The 19,054-nt window shown below is 36.6% G+C and overlaps 1 protein-coding gene across 3 annotated transcripts in view; it reads right to left on the reverse strand.

The window, feature by feature from the left end:
• BMP2K (BMP2 inducible kinase) overlaps positions 1-19,054 on the reverse strand; it is a 124,371-nt gene that overhangs the window by 18,444 nt on the left and 86,873 nt on the right. For 2 of the 3 annotated variants that reach the window (XM_007165599.3, XM_007165600.3), the window contains 5 exons: positions 13,214-13,395; positions 11,699-11,797; positions 10,738-10,922; positions 7,993-8,150; positions 1,090-1,200 (listed from right to left, as the gene is read on the reverse strand). In XM_007165599.3, coding sequence (XP_007165661.2) covers positions 1,090-1,200; positions 7,993-8,150; positions 10,738-10,922; positions 11,699-11,797; positions 13,214-13,395 — 735 coding nt within the window. The remainder of the gene's footprint in view (positions 1-1,089; positions 1,201-7,992; positions 8,151-10,737; positions 10,923-11,698; positions 11,798-13,213; positions 13,396-19,054) is intronic. The other variant, XM_007165601.3, reaches the window with a different exon arrangement.

Genomic DNA, 19,054 nt, shown 5'->3' on the forward strand with positions numbered 1-19,054 from the left:
TTAATGATTTCATATCATTCATGAAAAAGATAATCTGAAGGAAGCTAACAGAAAATGACAAAAATATGGATTGTTTTCAATAAACGGCAAAGAGTAAAAATATGGAACATCAAAGTATACAGAAACACTCTTAGTTACCGTACTGTTCTGGATAACCAAATCTGAATGTTGAAAGGCTATAACATTGCTTCAGTGTATTATCAGAAATCCTGAACACCTATTTCTTATTTTGGCTTTACATTCACAATGCTTTTCTTTTGTTATTGTTCTCTCTTGTATGAAGTTTTTTTAAATGGTAGTGATGATGTCACATGTTTTACTTGCCTGAGTGAGAAATAAACGAAACAGAACCAAAGAACATAGCTGACAATTACCTTGAATATATTAAACAAAACCTTTACCTTCTAGTAAAGCATAATTTCTTGCAATGCATTTCCCTTTTCTAAGATTAAACTCAATTTTCCCACTCTAACTATACAAACACAAAAATCCATTTATGCCAGAGTGGGATCCTATTCCATCCTAGTTATCTTCGACAGCATTAACTAGGTAATTACTTTGAAAGTATTATCACAAATATTCTTAAATGGTGAATAATTAAATTCTGGATTGAAGTCAAAGGAGTAAGAAGAAAATAGGTAATTTGTCACAAGTTGTAACAAAGTCACTAATACTTTGTAAACACAGCTACAAGAGAGCATGTATAAACTAGGAAAACAGGATTTTTAAGCAAAAGCTAAGTATAAAAATGTCTGTAAATGTATTTTAAGTATATAAAAGTGAGAGATATTTTCATGCATGAAATTTTTCAATACTATCCAATAGTCGAGGTAGAAAGAACCAGTTATGGTTCTACTACGCAAATCAGCATTTTTCTGTGTTTGCAAAAGGCACAAATTGAATAACCCAATGGAAAGAACATTAGGAAAACGAGGATGGCTAAAGGTTAAAATAATTTTCTGTTCTATCTGCTGTAACTAAAACCTGATTCCTACTTTGGCTTTATAATAAGGGTTTTTGCCCTTGTTGCTGTTATTGTTCTTGTGTGTACTTTTTATGGATAGTGATGATGTTACTTATGTAACTTGCCTGAGTGAGAAATGAAAGGAACAGAACCAAAAGGATCTTCTGGAGGATGGTTATGTGGAGCAGAAAGTGGCTCTACATTCTTATCTGAGGATGCTCTCTCCTCGAGCCTGTCTGCAAAAATAAGATGAAACAAAACAAAAAATAAAATAAAAACAAAACGATCTTTAAATTTAAAAGTGGCATACAGTATAAATAAAAGTGAAAATTAAACAAAGCCTTCTTGAAAAATATGAGATTCAAAGTTCATCCGTTTAAGTATTAGTGGGTAGTCCTGAGTTTAATACATACTTGTTGCTACAAAGGCAAGTTTAACAATGTAATCACAGTGCTAGATTTCACTAAATACAATTAACCTAATAAATAACTTAATTTGGTTTATTTAAATACCAGTTGTCTTTAACTTGTAACATATTGGATCTGAAGTTAAACCCAGATTATTAAACAGAGACATATTTGGCAAACTTTCTCTGAAAGCACACATGGAAAAAACATTGCAAATGGTGATTCATTCATAAAATAGGTAAATCCTATTTCTCAATAGCAATAAAAAGTAATTCACTATATGTTACTTCATTTTATGTTATTGTTCATTTCTCATATTACTTGGTTAAACCATTCTCATACATACAAATGCAAAGATATAGATATTTCTCTACTAAATTAAAAGCCTTAACAACAGAATTCGTTTTTTCATTCAACAAATAGTTGAGCATCTAGTATGTGCCAGGCACTGTTCTAGACAATGGGCATGCAATAGCAAACAAAGAGAGGACTCCTGCCCTCATGGAGTTTATATGCTGGCATGGAAAAACGACTGACAAGCAACAAGCATGAGAAATAGAGACTGTTAAAGCTAGAGAGAAAAATGTAGAGCAGGGTAAAAGGAATTAAGGGAGCAGACACAGGTTGCAGTAATAAACAGAGTGAAATAGAGTGATTCTAACAGGTACCAGGTGAGAAAAGACTCCAAGGAGGTAGGAGTAGATACCTGGGGAAGAACACATCAGGCAGAGGAAGTGCTAGAGCAAAGGCTCAAAGGTGGGAGCAGGTCTGGTATGTCTGAAGAAGATTTAATGTATCCTAATTCCCTAGTAGTGATTATTTTTCCCTGCTCTTAAACTCTGCACATCGCAGGCACTTTATCAGTTGAGAACTTCTGGATTTTTATAAAATGCCTCTCTATCCTCTGATTCTTGGTAATCAAACATATGCTATTAGGGACCCATTTTGCCCTTACAGATATTTTAAACATTCCCAGGACTATACTTTTCATGTTTAAGGAATTCTATGGGTAAACTATGCTGGTTTCATTTGAGTTCTAAGGGATGGCAGGATGGGGAGGGAGAATCCAAAGAGAATTAGAATTCTTTAAAAATGACTCGTAACTGCAGAGTGAAACAAAAAAAGCCCCAAGTTAAAGCAGCAATCTCCTAGGACAGTGCTTCTCAAATTTAATGTGCATTCTAATCACCTGGGAGTTGTTAAAATGCAGATTCTGACTGGATGGTTCTGGAATGGATCCTGAAATTCTGCAGTTCAACAGGCTTCCAGAGGACATGACACTGCTGGTCCAGGGAGCGCAAGCTTGAGAAGGCAAGGCCCTAGAGTCTACAATATCCTGAAAATACTCAATTATTGCTATGGACAACTGATTCTTTAAACACCTTTATGATACAATTATGAGCTTTTATGGCTAAAACTAACTCTGCAATATCTACATGAAATTTTAGATTGTTTAAATTTTTACTTAAAATTTTGCTGAAGCACTAATTAATATTTTAAGGCAACACATCTGACAACTGATTTATGCACAAATAAAATTTCCAAAACTTAAGAGGTTATTTTCAAATCCAATACAGAAATGGATAACAATGAAAATTTATTTTAGATGTTCTTTTTCAAGGTATTCACTGTATACTTAATTCAGGAAATCAGTAACAAATGCTGATTGTACTATGAAAAAAAGCTTTTTCATATTTTGTTGTCCAACACTTAACTATAAAGAAGTTACTTTCATAGCAACTTTCTGAAAAAATAAGGTTGGAGAACACCTTATATAACCAAGGGTGTCTTTAATTTATTGTGGTGGGAAGCCACAATCAAACTTTAAGGAGAGGCCTAAGATTCACTGAATCACAGAGGATACCTGTGGGTTACCAATTTTATCAGGCCCTGATAAAATTATACTTACATATATATATATTTGTATATAAGTATATAGTTTATAGGTACTTTGGTCAAAATCAGGACCAGATTTCCTTCCTAAACCATCTGCATCATAATTGCCAGGACTCCTGTGTAAAATGTATTTATACTCCTGTATAAAACCTGGGTCCTATCACAGACCTAATATAATACAAATGAATCAGATTATCTGAATAGAAGCTTGGGAATCTACATATTAACATATTCTCCAGGTTTATAAACCACTACTGTTCCAATGGTTCCCAGCATATAAAGATGCAAAGTTACCACTAAAGTTCTTTGAATCCTCATGCAGTGATGTATTATCTCCATCTATCTATGGTAAATTCATGGTAAATGTATAAACAGCACCATGTAGTTATGACAAGAGTACAAATACTATCATGTAGGGGGTAAACAAATATTTTTTATATATGGGGTCCCCATAGGTTAAAATATGAACATACTGTTCCATACAAAGTTCATTTATCCAATTATTTCAAAACAGGAAGCAGAATAAACTCACTATAAAATGAATCATGTTCTCATTGTTCCAAAAAACACAGCATCAATTTTTCCATGGAAGATTTTTAGAAAACCATTTAGATTTCTAAAGTTCACATGATAATCTGGGTCCCAGGGCACAAAATAAAAAATAAACATACATATTAATTTTTTTAATTATCAATTACCTATAAATAAAAACTAACAAAATGGTATGTAGAGTTTCAAATACATAGTCACCCCTAAAATGTATTTAAGCCCCATTTTCAAAGAACTGGTTTTCTTTTCATTAGAGCAAAACTTGAGCTTGATTTGTCCAATATAAGAAACTTACCTCTTTCTGCCTTCCCAAAAGAATTGTGTGCTGAATAAAGACAGTATCTTTTCAAGAAGTTTAATGGATACAAATGGCAAAAATACGGGATTTTAAAATCCTAAAATCAAACTGTATTTCATACTATCATCAGAAAATTAATATACTCTAAAAAGTTAATTCAGCAGCTTATATGGATAATGGCTTGAATAGCCAAAAGGTTAAAGAATAAGGTTTAAAAGTATAGTCTTCATCTGATACTTTCGACACTGTTCTAATATACCTGAAAAGTTCTGTTATTCTGCCCTAAAGGAACAGTGATAGGTCTGAATCAGCTTAAAATGGTGAGAGTTAATGTTTTACAACAAACTGACTATATATACAGATGTTTATATCTATTTCATACTGTGGCTTCAGAAAAAAAAACCCAACACATTCAGTAGAATATGCAAAGCAACCACAGTCTTTAGTTTCTTCTACTCTTCCTTTTAGTTATTTTGATGCAATTTTAAACAGAAATAAACAATAAATCCACTATCAACAAGAAAACAATATTCCATCAAGTATTACTTTTAATATGTAGAGCTACACAACTATTCAAACAAATGCAACTTAAAAATTTTCCCAAAGCAAACACCTGTATTCTAATTAGTGTTTAATGTATTAAATATTATGACAATTAGATTTCTAAAGTTTACATACTAATCTGGATGCTTTGATACAAAAGACCATGAAAAATACAAGCTTAAACTGTAAAAAATATTGAGACTAGCTTTATTAATAACGCTTAATTTCGATTTAATGTTTTAGTCTTAAATAGGAACAGGTAAAAAATTCCAAACCATAAATATTGTTACACTGAAAGCAAAAGCAAGAAGAATTTGATTTATATTTTATATGTTAAATCCTTTTGCCAGCTGGATTCAACTGTTCTCTTAAAGATCACTAAAAAACAGTTTTTTTTATCACCAATTACTAGTATCTTGGAATTTTAGTATTTCAAAATATAATTTTTAAATTACCTTCTGGAAAATACACACAAGTAAAATATTTCCTAGACAGCATATCTTTTTGCTTTTTTTTTTAAAAAAATAAATAACCACATACCATTTAAAAAATAAAACCTCAAATGGCAATGTTTTATTCTGAACAATCATTAACATGGGCAATGCCTATACTTTTAAGGACCATACATAAAAGTATTCAGTTTCTCATTGGAAAGCTTTCATAAGCCAAATATAAAAAATCTTAGAAAGGACTTTGAAAAATTGTTGATAAATATCTGTACTGAGAAAAAAGATAAATTTGATATTCCAAACACATTGATAATTTATTCATTTTGGAAAAAGTTGATAGCGACAGAGGAACCAACCAGTAATGACCAACAATCAATTTTCATTACACTGTTAGTCTGCTGAAACTCTTAAGGTTCTAGAAGAGGTCTTTTGCCCATTGGTGTAATTTAAACCCTTATCAAGTAGATCAAATATTAGATACCTTATTGGTTGTGAGTGAAACGGGTGCTAAAGATGACTCAATATTATAATAAAGTCAAATCTGGGAGGAAATCTTTCTAAACTATATTCTATACTTTATTGATTTCTTTATAAACTTTATTAAAGACATTTCACCTTTGTTGAACCCCATTACTATGACTATCAATTATTAAGGGAAAACCAGACATTTTTCCATCTCTTACCATGCTGTCATACATCACTTCTGCTGTTGATATGTTTGCCCACAAAGCCCCTTCTACTTGGTTTTTTTAATTGCCAGCTGAGAAACCTGACAGTTTAGATGTAATTTTTAAATGCTGGTTATAGAGCAATAACCTCAGGAGTTAGAGCCCAAAGACTTATACAGAAGGTGAGAAAAGCAGAGGTGACACTGATGGAGTGCCCAGACACTTAAAAGACATTATTTAATCTTCTTGACAACCCTATGAAGTAAGCATCATTATACCCAGTCTATAAATGAGTAAGTGAAACAGCAGTTAAGTGACTTTACAGAGTTAAACCTAGTTAAATGGCTTGGCCAGGTATCAGAATTCACGTTTTCTGGTGCTATGTGCCAATTTAAGTACACTGTCCTTGTGACAGTGATTTCAATAGCTCGGGGACCATCTAGGCAGTTTCCCAAATGGCTGAGTTGCTCCAAGTCTGACCTTCAGATAAAGTTCCTCCTGCGCTGTCATTTGGAATTTAATATCTTCCCATATCTAATGCTGCAATGAAGTCTGAACTCTCTTTGGCATACACATGTGTATACAAACACATACACAAATTACACATGTAATCAGACCTTAAAGTTTGAAAGCAAATAGCTGGTTAAGAGTTTTACATGCTAAATCCAATTTTTATGAAGTTAGGTATACATGAATATTTGTATGCCACTCTTGCCTATGCAAAGTAACTAACACTTGGGTGTCACTACAAATTCTAGGGAGCTTAGAATAACATTTTTATAAGGCACAAAAAAAATGTGAATACTTTACCCATTCCATACATTGATTTATTTTTTAAAAACAGTGGGGAGGGGAGTGTTCACCCAAAGAGTAGAAAAAACTGATCTAGCAAACCTTAGTTACTATCCTGGTCACAGTACAGTAAAATGAATATTTTAATTTTCCCTTTTGCTTTAAAAATAATTCTGTAAATTACAGTGATTGGTTACCCCCTGTATCCCCCTACCATCTCCCTAAAGGAAAGAGGTATTTTACTTCCTTTTTTAAAAACCTTGCTTTTGGGACCACTCAACATAAATTGTAGGAAAAATGCCAAACAAAAATGTTGTAGTTTAAAACAAATTTTTTTAATAAAAAAATGTAAGATTGGTTTTACCAAAGTCAACAAACCTTTATTAAAGGATCAGAACTCATTTTTATATCTGCATTTAATCAATTTAATTTTTCATAATCATATAACCAATATGTAAAATACCAATTTAAACTCCAAACAACTATTCTTACATGAATTCAGGGCATTTATAAACTTTATATAAAATATATACCAATTTGGAACAAAGTACTTCATCTAATAAATGTTCTCATAAGGCCAGTTACCTAAAATAAAATAGAAACTAGGAACTATAACTAGGGACCATCAAGACCCTCTTTTCACATGCAAAATGGGGAAACACACTGGGCACACACGTGCACACACACACCCACAAGACTCAGAAACCTGACAATTATCCACAGACTCCAGGAGTGAGCTTTTTGCTACTGTTTTGCAACCTCCCCAAAATACTCCATACATACCTTTTCCAAAAAATAACTTCTAAAATATGTATAGCGAGACTTGACATATATATTAGGTAGTTTAAGAAAAGGCAATGACTGCAAGTAAAAACATTGAGATATCTGATTTAAAATGGAAAAGAATTTATTTCACTTTTGCCATACCAGGACAACAAGGCAGCCCGTTTATGTCACCACTCATTAAAAGGACATTACAAAACATTAACATAATGTAGTAGCCCATGTTTTCTTTCAGGCACTTTCAAAGGGCATCTCAGACCCACAATATCTTCTACTGAGTGTGCAAGAAAACAGAGCTGCAAAATGATTAGTAAGACAAGATACTAATCTCTCCCTTTTTATTTGAACATTAATTTTCCATTTCTTGGAGATTTCTGAATTAACAAAGATATGCAGTATTTAAGTGCTGGGAATCAGCATATTATCAGCAATCTTGGGTTTAATAGCTACTGTCAAGCAATTGATTTCTAAAGCACACAATATAGTTTGATAGTATATGTAAAAGAAGATGGCCTGAATTTTGCCCTCAAATGCGCAAAAAGAATTTTCTCTTCACCATCCCAAAACAGTCTTTGGCCTTGCTGAATAATTATAGAGCTGTTATTTTACTGTGAAGCAAAATAAGCCTTCAAGTGTCCCTTACTTGATCTTAGAAGGTCAAATTCTCTGTCCAACAGTTCCTCTTCTGTTAACTTGGAGAAATTATCCTCTCCAAAAGGATTCCACCCTGACATATCAGGTGGGTTACTGATGTTCTTCTGATTTGTAATATTTGCAACTGCCTCCTTATCAGCAACTGACCTAGAGTAAAAATTAAGAGAGGAAAAAAATACATTATAGTTGAAAATTTTAAAGTTTCCTAGTTCATACTTTATAAATATTTGGAAAAGCAGATCATTTTATTATGATGGAGGTGGCAGTAAGGGCATGGATTGGAAGGGAGACCACATGGGATTTGAATCACCTCCACAAAGGTCACTAGCTGTGTACCCTTGGGCAAGTCCCTTAACTTCTCTAGGTCTCAACTTCCTTATCTGTGAAACAAGAGTAGCAGTATTTACCTCATAGGGTTACTGAGAAGATTAAATGATTTAATACATGTAAAGCAGAGAGAACATAATAAATAAATAAGCACTCATTAAATATTAACTACTGGGACTTCCCTGGTGGCGCAGTGGTTGAGAGTCTGCCTGCCAGTGCAGGGGACACGGGTTTGAGCCCTGGTCTGGGAGGATCCCACATGCCGCGGAGCAACTGGGCCCGTGAGCCACAATTACTGAGCCTGCGCGTCTGGAGCCTGTGCTCCTCAACAAGAGAGGCCGCGATAGTGAGAGGCCCGCGCATCGCGGTGAGGAGTGGCCCCCGCTTGCCACAACTAGAGAAAGCCCTCGCACAGAAACGAAGACCCCACACAGCCATAAATAAATAAATAAACAAATACTTTAAAAAAAAACAACAACAGTCATTTTAAAAAAAGTATGTTAAAATAAATAAATAAATAAATATTAACTATTATTTATCATAGTGAATAAACCTTAAAGTGAAAATCAGTTGCCATATCAAACAGTATCACTCTAAAATCACTACTGAATAAGGTGATTTTATGTCCTGGTTATGCTGAGAGACACAATAATTTTCCTTTTGACAAAGACATTCTCTACATAGCTACCAACAAAAGGTGGGCTGCTAGAATTGCTTTAGGAATTGCCTAAAACTAGAGGAGGGTTATTTTCTATATAATAAATTATTCATGGTGTTTAAAATATCTATAGTCTGGAGCCTAGGACTACTGGTTCTATGAAAGTTATCCAATAGGCCTATTGGCTTTTAATAGAAGATGAGAGTTTAAAGCCTTCTTAACCTAAGAATACCTGGGTACCTCTCCCTCAACCCAGCCTGGAAATACAGCATAGGCACTAGACAGTATAACAAAAGTTGTCAAGTTCATTTAATAATTCAGATCCAGATCTTCTAACACTGGTAATGGAGGGAGAACCTCTATGTGCTTCTAAAGAAGTATCTTAATTTTGCAAGCCTTGACTCATCCCCTTAAATTCACCTTCCCCTTGGGAGCTCACTTCTACTGCCACCACACAGATCTTGAAAGGGAAGAAACGGCAAAAGTTGCCCATTTAATCCCCTAGCCCAAGCCCCTTCAGTATAGTTGAGCCAAGAATGGAATGTTTAAACACTTACTGAAAGCTAGAATTGGCCAACTAGTAGATAGTCTTTCTAGTAAATATAACTTAGGTATCTTAATAATAAATGTAATTCAGTTTAGAACTCACTCTAGGAATGCACCAACTGCCAAAGTCTAAGCCTGCCTCCGTATGAAGGAATCCCATCTCTAATTCCAAAACTACCTTTAAGGACTTTTGGAGTTCTAGAAACACAGATAAGAGAGGTTAAAACTCAAAGAGAAATGGGCATTCCCCTCCTGCCTGTCAATGATCCTTTTACAACCTTAGGATTCCCTATCTAAATCATCTTCCTCCTGTTCCTGGAATGAATTTATGGATTCTTCTTCATAGACTGTAACTCAACGGGGGGTGTCACCTTAACCTACACTTCAAACACGTGTTAAAATGTGTCTGCAAGTTCTTTGACACTCCTCCCTTCAAAGGGTGGAACCGAATTCCCCTGCCCTTGAATGTGGGCTAGATCTAGTGACTCAATTCTAACAAATGAAATATGGTGGAAGTGCCAACGTGTTACTTCTGAGACTAGATCATAAAAGGCATCAAAGGTTCCTCCTTGCCCTCTCTTTTGGACCACATGTTCTTGAAGAAACCAGAATAAACAATTCCTTGTTCAAAACAGTCTTTGATTTTGCCAAAGAGAATACTCAAACAGCCTTTTGGAGACATCCATGTGACAAAAAACTGAGGCCTCCTGCCCAAAACCATGTGAGTGACCTTACAAACAGATCCACCAGTACCAGGCAAGCCTTCAGTGGACTGCAGCCCCAGCCAACATCTTAACTATAACCTCATGAGAGACCCTTCCCTGGTCATAACCATACAGGTAAGCTACTCCTAAATTCCTGATCCAAAGAAAGTGTGTGAGATAATAAAGGTTTATCATCGTTTTAAACTACTAAGTTTGTCAGACAAAGAATGTCTTAACATATAAGCTAATAATTTTCTTAGCCTTAAATGCTGCTGGATGTTGCTAAGCCTTATTTGCAAATAGCAGTTAGCAGAATCAACTGCTGGAAATGGAAAGAAGGATGGAGATGCAAAGGGGTCAGGAGAGAGGACTAGTAAGAGAAAAAAAGGGAACTCTAAGATGGGCTCTAAATTAATTCAGGAGCCACTTAGTGACTCCACTCCATGATAACACCCACTCCCACAATAATTTCCTTTGTATTCAATGGAAAAATACTTGCCTGTTGGCACTATAAGAGGAGTCCATTATGGTTCCAACCTGAGCTGGAAGTGATGAAGTGTAGGACACTAAGGCCGGTGAGAACTCTTGAGGGGAAGTGAGATACTCTGGTGATGCCTGTTGTCGAGACTGCTGATGTTGAGCTAGCATTTGCTGCTGCAAGAAAGCCTGCTGATACTGCTGCATCTGAAACAAAAAATGCCGTTACGCAGAACAACGCTCAAGGTCACTAAAGCACTGTCAGCGTTGCACCTATTTACTACGCTCCTTCCTTTTCACACTGGCAACAAAATCAGGAACCTGAAAAACAATTTTTATCTGAAGGAGTGGCTCACTACTAGAAAACTACAAGATGAAATCAATCTATTTAAGAAGTTGTTTAACTGGACTTACTGTGGTGATCATTCTGGAATATACGCAAATATCGAATTATTACGTTATCTCAGGTAGATAGTTTCAGGTAAAAGAATATAATCTTATGTCAATTATATCTCAATTAAAAAAAAAAAAAAAAAGGAACTGGAAAGTTAGGGTCACCCGGCAGGATTCAAAAATTCTCCTTTAAATAGTTTAAGAAAAAATGATACGGTAGTTTAAAGTCACTTGGTATAGCGGTTGCTGCAAAAACAGGTCAAACTATTCTCTGAAGCAAATGCAACTTTCCTTTGGGTTTCTTTTCTTTTCTTCAACAGACATTTGCCAAATGAGAGAGACATATGACAAGAGATCCTGGGTAACCAATCATCTCCTTATATACTATCAGATAAGATGTGCCAGATCCGCGTTCAGCCCAATGTAAAGCTGCTTGAGAATACATAACTGGCTTTGATAAAATACATGGTAATAAACTAACTTGAGTTGATTCTGAATTATTGAATTCTGAATAATACTATTCGTACTGTGAATTCCAACACTGGAATGTATACTCAGAGAGAAATCTCTAGAAATTACATAACGCTTACCATTGTAGGATACTGGGATGTGGAAGGTTGCGGCTGATATACTGAATGCATTAAAAACTGTTGTTGAAGTATCTGCTGCTGTTGCACTGCATGTTGATACTACAATTGGAAAAACAAACTCATCAGTATTACTCATGCCTTTTTTGTGCGAGAGCCTTTTTTTTTTTTTTTAGGTATTGATCTTACCATAGCAATGACTTGGGTACTCAATAGTCCAAACACTAATGTAAGAGATACCTATAGTCAGTAAGTGACTATAACTTAAATCAGCTTATTGGAATTGGTTTCAAAATTATTTATGAAACATAATAGATTCAACTAAAACCATCTCCAGCACAGTTTAAGGATGTCTGGAAGAAACCTAAACCGAAACACGTTTACCAGCTGATGAAGACCCCTGAAGTGACTTGTGTCCAGGAACCATTACAGTAAATTCCCATGCTCCTCTGCCTCCCCTTCAATGGTATCTTCTGGCCATCCAATGGCACCCCTATTTAACTATCCTCCACTCTGGGTCTATCAGTCAAGACCAGAGGACAGGGTATACCCATGAGAAGTAGCATGCATATAATTGGCTCAAAAATAGTTCAGGAAATGATGGAAGGACAATGATGACAGTCATTAAATTTAAAATAGTTTAGTGAAACTACAGATGTGCAGGTTCTGATGAGGCAAAGGACAGCCTAGAACTTAAGGTCATCTTTTTCTATGTCCCTTCCAACTCTAAATGCCAACCCTACACACATACACATACACACATCCCCCAACACAGGCAAAAAAAGAATAAGAACAAAAACCCAAGACAATATTACTTCTGAAAGTCTAATATCACCTTTCCAACAATAACATTATTAGTCTATATATATGAACTCAAAATGTAACCTGAAAAAGATTAATATTCATCATAAATTGCAGTACTTATTTGCAATGCCAAATGACTGGGTGAACATCCTTTGCTTCATAAAGCCACGATACAACTTATTACAACAGGAGTACTCTTGAGTATCTCACAGAATGCAAATAAAACATATATTCTTTTTTTTTTAATTTTTTATATATTTATTTTTATTTTTGGCTGCGTTGGATCTTCACTGCTGTGAGCGGGCTTTCTCTAGCTGCGTCGAGCGGGGGCTACTCTTCGTTGTGGTGCTCAGGCTTCTCACTGCGGTGGCTTCTCTTGTTACGCAGCATGGGCTCTAAGCATGCAGGCTTCAGCAGTTGTGGTACATGGGCTCAGTAGCTGTGGCGCACGGGCTTAGTTGCTCCGCGGCATGTGGGATCTTCCCGGACCAGGGCTCAAACCCGTGTCCCCTGCATTGGCAGGCTGACTTTTAACCACTGCACCACTACAGAAGTCCAAACTACATATTCTTTTAATAATCAGGAAACTGAGCAAAATGTTTACTTCCATCTACAGTTCAAAGCGCCCATGATACAAAAGGGGATTCACTGCGATTCAAGAGCGGCATGAATTCCACGACAGCACTTCTGTATCTCAAGTAACGCAAGCATCACCTGCTGCACATAAGCATCCTGAAGTAGCTGCTGCTGCTGAGGATGACGATGCTGCAGATGCAGCTGCTGCAACCTCCAGTCCCCCTGCTGTAGCTGCTGAAGTACTCGATGCTGCTGTGGAGGCTGCTGAGCGGGCCCCTGACCCAGTAAGAGCTCAGGGCCACTTCCAGGTCTCAGCGCTCCTAAAAGAGGTTTCCAAAAACTTACATTAACATACTCATGACTTCAATAAAATGGCTGCATTTCAAAACACGCACTCCAATCATCATTAACCAAGGCATTCATATCCTTATCTTACAGAAACTTCCGTATGCGTAGAGTCTAAAGGGATTATTTACTATAATAAAAGTACCCATGAAAGTTAATTTTGTCAGTTACAACTCGTGAACAAGTCAACATCCTAGAGACACTTAATCTGTCACGCTTCATCTCTCCGTGAACACACCAACCATGACAATTTGAAATGTTCCACATTTCTCAACTGTATCATGCACCATCATGAGTCTGCATCTTTGCTGACATGATTCTCTGTCTAGAATGCCACTTTCCACCCACTGCAACTCTTCTTACCTTTAAAGTTTATCTCAAATCTCTCTTCCTTCTTCCTTCCTTTAGTGCTTCCACTCAGTTTATAACATTTCTTTTTGCCTTGCACATATTAATTGTTTACATGGTTATTTCCTAACTGAAGGATGGGGTGAAGACTTATTTATTACTTCTTTTAGTGCCCCAAAGAACTTTTTCCATAACAGATGTTCAATAAATGCTGCTGTAGTGAATCTACTAACACTGTCTCCTAAATGGGCATTTTTTTTATAAGCTTTATAAATTTAACCATAGGAAAATCCTATGAATAAACTTCTGAAATAACCAAGAAAGGATGAGACAGACAACTTCAAAAAGAGGAAATGCAATATACTATAATTTCTATATTCTCTTCCAACAAGTTACCATAAATTCACATATGACTCTTTAACCCTAAAGGGAGAAAAGAAGGGAGAGTGCAAGAAGAGAGAGAGAAGGATTCTTTTTCACCAATGTTAATGTCTTCAAACTTCCACAGGCCTTAAGAATATACAATGGAGAAAAGACAGCCGCTTCAATAAGTGGTGCTGGGAAAACTGGACAGCTACATGTAAAAGAATGAAATTAGAACACTCCCTAACACCATACACAAAAATAAACTCAAAATGGATTAAAGATCTAAATGTAAGGCCAGACACTACCAAACTCTTAGAGGAAAACATAGGCAGAACACCTATGACATAAATCACAGCAAGATCCTTTTTGACCCACCTTCTAGAGAAATGGAAATAAAAACACAAATAAACAAATGGGACCTAGTGAAACTTAAAAGCTTTTGCACCGCAAAGGAAACCATAAACAAGAAGAAAAGACAACCCTCAGAATGGGAGAAAATATTTGCAAATGAAGCAACTGACAAAGGATTAATCTCCAAAATTTACAAGCAGATCATGCAGCTCAGTATCAAAAAAACAAACAACCCAACCCAAAAACGGGCAGAAGACCCAAATAGACATTTCTCCAAAGATGTACAGATTGCCAACAAACACATGAAAGAATGCTCAACATCATTAATCATTAGAGAAATGCAAATCAAAACTACAATGCGATATCATCTCACACGGGTCAAAATGGCCATCATCATAGCACAGGGAGATCAGCTCGGTGGTTGTGACCACCTAGAGGGGTGGGATAAGGAGGGTGGGAGGGAGGGAGACGCAAGAGGGAAGAGATATGGGAACATATGTATATATATAACTGATTTACTTTCTTATAAAGCAGAAACTAACACACCATTGTAAAGCAATTATACTCCAATAAAGATGTTAGGGGGCTTCCCTGGTGGCACAGCGGTTGAGAGTCTGCCTGCTAATGCAGGGGACACGGGTTCTGAGCCCTGGTCTGGGAAGATCCCACATGCCACGGAGCAACTGGGCCCGTGAGCCACAGTTACTGAGCCTGCGCGTCTGGAGCCTGTGCTCCGCAACAAGTGAGGCCGCGGTGGTGAGAGGCCCGCGCACCGCGATGAAGAGTGGCCCCCGCTTGCCACAACTAGAGAAAGCCTTCGCACAGAAACGAAGACCCAACACAGCCAAAAATAAAAATATAAATAAAAGTTAAAAAAAAAAAAAAGATGTTAAAAAAAAAAATCTACGAACAGTAAATGCTGGAGAGGGTGTGGAGAAAAGGGAACCTTCATACACTGCTGGTGGGAATGTAAACTGATAGAGCCACTATGGAGAACAGTATGGAGGAGTTCCTTAAAAATCTAAAAACAGAACTACCATACGACCCAGCAATCCCACTACTGGGCATATACCCTGAGAAAACTATAATTCAAGAAGAGTCATGTACCACAATGTTCATTGCAGCTCTATTTACAATAGCCAGGATATGGAAGCAACCTAAGTGTCCATCGACAGATGAATGGATAAGGAAGATGTGGCACATATATACAATGGAATATTACTCAGCCATAAAAAGAAACGAAATTGAGTTATTTGTAGTGAGGTGGATGGACCTAGAGTCTGTCATACAGAGTGAAGTAAGTCAGAAAGAGAAAAACAAATACCGTATGCTAACACATATATATGGAATCTAAAAAAAAAAAAAAAATGGTCATGAAGAACCTAGGGGCAAGACGGGAATAAAGACGCAGACCTACTAGAGAATGGACTTGAGGACACGGGGAGGGGGAAGGGTAAGCTGGGACAAAGTGAGAGAGTGGTAGTGTATATATGGACATATATACACTACCAAATGTGAAATAGAGAGCTAGTGGGAAGCAGCCGCATAGCACAGGGAGATCAGCTCTGTGGTTTGTGACCACCTAGAGGGGTGGAATAAGGAAGGTGGGAGGGAGGGAGACTCAAGAGGGAGGAGATATGGGGATATATGTATATGTATAACTGATTCACTTTGTTATAAAGCAGAAACTAACACACCATTGTAAAGCAATTATACTCCAATAAAAATGTTTAAAAAAAAAAAAAAACTCCACAGGCCTTAAATTCAACACCTCTACAAAAATCGTTTTATAACTATTTCTAATTCTTCCAATTACAAAAAAATGGCATGTTCATTTTAATTATTCTTGAAAATGTTTATAAAAATACAGAAAGAAAATTAAAACCATAATTCCGCCACACAGACATAACCACGATTAGCCTTTTAAGTGTATTTATTTCCAGTTGTAAGAGTATTAAAAAGTTCAGCTCCTCAGCTATACATTCATCTTTTAAGGCCCTGATGTCTAACTGGAGAACACTTTCAGCTGCAGGTGAAGCACAAGCACAAGCCAATGAGCATCATGCAATAACTCATGGAACTCCCCTCTCACCTCACAAACTGTGACTTCTCTTTAGTGTTCTCAAGCTGAATAGAGCTCCTTGGTTCTCAAGCCAAGCCCACAGAGCACCAGAGAACTCCCAAAAACCATCACTACAATCCTACATGAAAACCATGCTTTCGAGTACATCATTAAATCCTCATACTATTATTCCCCATTTTGCAAATGATGAAATGAAGGCTCACAGAAGTTCAGTAAATTCATGAGTTAAAGACAAATGATACACTGGAAGAAAATATTTACAATATATTTGGCAAAGAATATTCAGAATACATGAAGATAAAACTCTTCAGAGCAATAAAAAGTAAATAAAAGATAAACAATCTCATGGAAAATTGCAAAAGACAATTCACAGAAGAAAACAAATGGTCAGTAAACATGAAACAGTACCGTTAATCAGGAATATTAAAATAAAATCAAAAATGTTTCACCTGTCAATAGGGAAACATTTTTTAAAAACCAATACTACTGGGCTTCCCTGGTGGCGCAGTGGTTGAGAATCTGCCTGCCAATGCAGGGGACACGGGTTCGAGCCCTGGTCTGGGAAGATCCCACATGCCGCGGAGCAACTGGGCCCGTGAGCCACAATCACTGAGCCTGCGCGTCTGGAGCCTGTGCTCCGCAACAAGAGAGGCCGCGATAGTAAGAGGCCCGCACACCACGATGAAGAGTGGCCCCCCTTGCCGCAACTAGAGAAAGCCCTCGCACAGAAACGAAGACCCAACACAGCCATAAATAAATAAATAAATAAAATTTAAAAAAAAAAACCAATACTATCAAGTGTTGGCAAGGACAGGGATGAAAGGACACTCACACCTTGTTGGTGCTGTAGCGTAAATTTCTGAAGTCTTCTTTGGATGGTAATTTGGCAGTATCTGAATAATTGTAAATGAGTATACTTTAATAGCTTCCTAAGAAGAATGCTGACATGGAAATCAAGTGTCCATTATAAAGATGTTTACCACAACACTATTTATAATAGCAAATATTGGAAATAACCAAAAAGGTTTTATAGACTATGGTACATTCATATGATGGAATATCACATACCTATTAAAAACTACATGGTAGATCCATATGCACTGATATGCAAAGCTCTCCAAAGTATATTAAGTTTAAAAAAAAATCAAGTTGTAGAGAACTATGTATAGTATGAATCCATTTGTGTTTAACCCAACGTGAATTATTTATATCTGTGTACATGCATGCAAGAACATAAAAAAGGACTAGGAGGATGTATACCAAACTGCTGCTAGTTTACTCTGGAAAGAAAAAGAATGGGGACTTCTACATTGTTCTGAATGCTAGTGTCTTGTATGAATTTATTTTTAAAATTTATTCATGTGTTATTTTTTTAACATCTTTATTGGAGTATAATTGCTTTACAATGGTATGTTAGTTTCTGCTTTATAACAAAGTGAATCAGCTATACATATACTTATATCCCCATATCTCCTCCCTCTTGTGTCTCCCTCCCTCCCACTCTCCGTATCCCACCCCTCTAGGTGGTCACAAAGCACCGAGCTGATCTCCCTGTGCTATGCGGCTGCTTCCCACTAGCTATCTGTTTTACGTTTGGTAGTGTATATATGTCCTTGCCACTCTCTCACTTTGTCCCAGCTTACCCTTCCCCCTCCCCGTGTCCTCAAGTCCATTCTGTAGTAGGTCTGTGTCTTTATTCCCGTCTTGCCCCTAGGTTCTTCATGACCTTTTTTTTTTTTTTACATTCCATACTTTTTATATAAGATTTAGTGAGAAAAGCACTGTTAAGAGATGTACATATGGGGGGAAAAATAGTATTTTTTTTCAACTTAAGCTAGAAGTATGTAAGAAAGAGAAATGGTGCCCCTGACATAGGGGGTAGGCCTGACACACTTAGATCTAGGTGTTCTCATGATAAACATAAACAATTTTACAGAACACTGGCATCAGACAAAGCCATCCTATGACCATGATGGACCAGGACAAGACTACTCCATTATCATGTCTCAACACTGACAAAATCAGGAACACAGTCCAAACCAGAAAAATGACCAAACCTCTCTCAATCCTGGCCAAAATGACTAAATGCTGCCTCATTTTCAAATGAGGCTTTTGCTTCCCTCCTTCTATATGATGATAATGATATTATAGCCCCACCTCCCCAAAATTACCTAAAACAAGCCCAAATCCCTTAATACCTCTTTTCAGACACCTTCTTACTGAGATACTCCCACAGATTTCCAGGGTACCTGAGTAATAAACCAAATTTATTCAAATATAAGTGTGTTCCTAGTGGTCTTTGGCTGAAGGGCCAAAATATGTGATAGGGAAGACTAATAGCGAGACTTCCCTGGAGGTCCAGTGGTTAAGACTCTGCATTTCCACTGCAGGGGGCACAGGTTCAATCCCTGGTCAGGGAACTAAGATCCCTCGTGCCGCATGTCACGGCCAAAAAAAAGAAAAGAAGAATAAAATTAAATAAATAA

Source organism: Balaenoptera acutorostrata, chromosome 5 (genome assembly GCF_949987535.1).
Source record: "Balaenoptera acutorostrata chromosome 5, mBalAcu1.1, whole genome shotgun sequence".
NCBI lineage: Eukaryota > Metazoa > Chordata > Mammalia > Artiodactyla > Balaenopteridae > Balaenoptera > Balaenoptera acutorostrata.